Consider the following 3,356-nt stretch of genomic DNA (forward strand, 5'->3'; position numbering starts at 1 on the left):
GCAGTGGGGACCAGCCCTGGCCACAGTCCAGTTTTCCACCCGCGGAAAGAAGGCGAGTTAGAAAATAAAAATAAAATAAAATAATTTCCCCCACCCCCCTCCCCCAAAAGGACCGGGTCTGCGGTTACAGCAGAGGATTTCCCGAGAAATATTGCAGCCGGTCTCTGCTTAGTTTTTTTTCTTTCATCCTTCTGTTCTGAAACCAAATTTTCACTTGTCGATCTGTCAGGTTCAGCATCCGGGACAGCTGCAGCCGCTTCTCTTTGTTGATATACACGTTGAAGAAAAACTCTCGCTCCAGTTCCCGGATCTGGAATTTCGAATAAGGGCAGCGCTTCTTTCGGGTGCGGGGGGCGTCTGGAGGGGAGGGGAGCAAGTACAAGGAGAGGTGGGGAGAGAGACACGTGAGACCTGGGGACCCCGGACCGCTGAGCGCTCAGCGGCCCTTCTCCCAGCCCCACCGCTAGGCAGCCCTCCCGCCAGGCTGGCCGGCTCTCTCCGTGCGGGCCGCAGCCCTGGAACAGCTCGAACCCCCTGCCTGGTCTAGCTGGTCCCAATCCCGGGCCACCGTGGGACCCCCCTCCCCTCAGGCGAGAGCCGTGGCTGATGGAGTCTAGGGAGAGAAGGAAGCTAGCCCGGGCCAAGTGCGTCCCAGGGCCCCCGCCAGCTTAGCCACCGGCCTCTGCCCTTCCCGCGGTCTCTTAGCGACTCTGGAAACCCACTGTCCCCTCCCCCAGAAATGGGTGGCGGGGGAGACCGCAGAGAACAAGCGCGCAGACAGCGGGAGAGAGCAGTGGGGAGGCGGGGAGGAGGCGAGCGAGCAGGCACCAAAGACACCCGAGAGCCGCTTCCGGGGGGCCCTGACGCTCCGGGACGCCCGGCGGGCTGCGCCTTCCCCGTCGCCGGCTAGGCCCGCGCTGAGGCCGCGGAGCGCGGAGAAACGCCGGACACAGGCCCTAGAGCAGAGTGGCGCCGGGAGCCGCCTCTCCCCAACTCTCCGTCGCCGCTTACTCCGGGTGGCTCCGGGGTCTGCTCAAGGACCCGCGAAAACATAGTTTGAACATTTCAAAAATAGTTTTTAAAAGAAGCAGAGCAGCTCTGGCTGGCCTCTCCGGTCCCAGGTTCTGCTCCATTGCCTCTCTCTCCCACCACTCCCCCTCTCTGAGTTTCTCCCAGTCTTTCCCTCGCCCTCCCCTTTCTCCCCCTCCACCCCTCCCCTCCCTCCCACCCCTCGGCAGCCCGGCTCCCCATCCTTCCTTAAACGCTCCTCTAAGTTCACGATCAAAGTTAATATCGCCCGCGATGGTGGCGCTTTTAAAAATTTCAGACAGAGGGAGATAACGGGGAGGGGGGGTTCACCCGGCTTTTCCAAAGAGCTCTTTTCCCTCCCTCCCCACCCCTTCTCCATCGTAAAAAGTCGAGTCGTTGGGAGAGAGGGCTTTGTAGGTTATAATAAAATCCTTTGAATGCTTATAAAACTCCACATAAAATCAGACTGACCCAAAACACGAGGCCGTCCCCGTTCCCCTCGCCTCCCCCTTACTCTCGCCTGCCCTCTCTCGCTCCCTCCCTCGCTGCCCTCCTGTTTCCCGGCCGCTGCTACCTACTGGGGGTGGCTCCCTTGGCCGGTTCCTTGGCCGCCGAGTGGGCTGAACCGGACGAGCTGGGATTCGTGTTTTCCTCCTCGGCCTCGGCCTCGGCACCCGCCTCAGCCCGGGACGCTAGTCCCGAGGCCGAGGGCGCCTCGGGCTCCCCCTTAGCCTCACCCTTGCCTGGGCAGGGGTGCTCGGTAGGCGCATCTCCGCCACCGCAATAGGCGTTGTCGAAGAAGCGGTCGAAGGCTTGAGGCAGGACGCTGTTCTTGTTCACTGAGGAGTAGAAGCCGGCGGGGGCTGCGTGCGGGGCGCTGGGGTGGTGGTGGCCGCCGTAAGAGCCTTCGTTTTTCATGAGGATCTCGGTGACGGTGGAAGGAGGCAGGCACTCTCGGTGCATAAGCTCGTCGGCCGCCGCATAGCAGGAGGAGTAGCTGTTCCGGTGGTGCCACTTGCCGGATGGCTCCAGGCCGTAGGAGACCTCCCGGACCGGGGGCACTTGTGCGGAATAGGGGTAGGAAATCTGACGAGAAGGGGCCTGGGGCAGGAAGGAGGAGACCGTGGAGAACTCGGGCACGTAGTAAGTGCAACTGGGCAGATAGAGGTTGGAGGCGCAGCTCCCTCGCTCGCCGAAATCAGCGCCCCTCTCCTTGCGCGACGGCGAGCAGAAGTTGCCCAGGTTGACCGAGTTAAACATCGTTCTCTTCTCCTGCCGGCTCCAGATGGAGGTTTTGGACCCGGTCTAGCGAGGGGGGAAAATTTTGGAAGACTAGATGACGCGTTATCCGTCTTAGTCTCTCTCCCCGAGCACGTGATCCAAAGTAGATATTGTCATATATCAGTTCCGAGCACTTCGCAGACGTAGGAGGGGTTCTCTCTTAGGTAAGATGGGGACGTTCAGGCGATTGGTTTGCAAACACCGCAGAAACATTATGAAAATCAATTGCAGATTTGTATTCGTTTTTCTCTCTCACTCCCCTCCTCTCCATTCCACAGAGAGAGCAAAGGAGGAGAGAGAGGGTTGGGGTGGGGTGGGCGGTGGGATGGGCGGGGGCGGTGGCTGGGAGGGGGTAAATGTATTTTTTTCTAGCTGCTGCTCTCTTTTTCCCCAGGATTGGGAGAAGGATGAGGACTCTCACGTATGGGAGTTCTCGCTTCCTCCCGGTGATCAACCCAAGACTAAGATGGGGATGAGGTGCTCTTTCCCTACTGCCTGATTCCGCCAGAGATGTGAATCCTTCACCCCAACTCTCAGGGACTGTTTAATCCGCCAACCCGAAGAGGGGCCCGCGCCTATATAGAAGAGTTTGAATAAGTGATTCTTTCCCCCCCTTCCCGCCAGGGCTGGGTGTCAAGGCTACCTTTCCTCTTAGGAGAGACTCCTCAGAAGGGTATCTGAAGTTTCTCAAAGGTGAGGTAGCCCAGGAGCAAGCCAGTGTTCCAACTTTGTCTGGCTTGCTGTGCTGCCGGCGGCTAGGGACTCAGATTAGTCATAAAGGAGTGGAAAGCAGTGCGCCAGCCGCCCAGCCGGTGCCTGGCAAAGTCTGGGAAAAACCTTCTCTAATGTTGTGTTAAATATTTAGTATGAGAGAGTGGCCCTGGGTGAATATTTCATGCCTGCCTTTATTGTCAATCAATGCACAGAAAGCTACATCCACAGTGGATTTTTAAATCTTAAACCCCAAAGAAAAAGGTTGGAATGAGTGCTATGTATCCCCTCTTTGAGTTGGGGGCTCAGCCTCAGCTTGGGGGCAGAAAGAAGAC

The 3,356-nt window shown here is 58.4% G+C and overlaps 1 protein-coding gene across 1 annotated transcript; it reads right to left on the bottom strand.

Annotated features, from left to right (window-relative positions):
* Nucleotides 1-2,394, bottom strand: HOXC11 (homeobox C11). The gene is made up of 2 exons (XM_036253046.1): nucleotides 1,608-2,394; nucleotides 1-357 (listed from the first exon to the last, which is right to left on the bottom strand). The coding sequence occupies exons 1-2, from the start codon at nucleotides 2,287-2,289 to the stop codon at nucleotides 125-127; spliced, it is 915 nt and encodes a 304-aa protein (XP_036108939.1). The 5' UTR covers nucleotides 2,290-2,394; the 3' UTR covers nucleotides 1-124.
* Nucleotides 2,395-3,356: the final 962 nt, after the last annotated feature.

Source organism: Molossus molossus, unplaced genomic scaffold, assembly GCF_014108415.1.
Source record: "Molossus molossus isolate mMolMol1 unplaced genomic scaffold, mMolMol1.p scaffold_m16_p_10, whole genome shotgun sequence".
NCBI classification, from domain to species: Eukaryota; Metazoa; Chordata; class Mammalia; order Chiroptera; family Molossidae; genus Molossus; species Molossus molossus.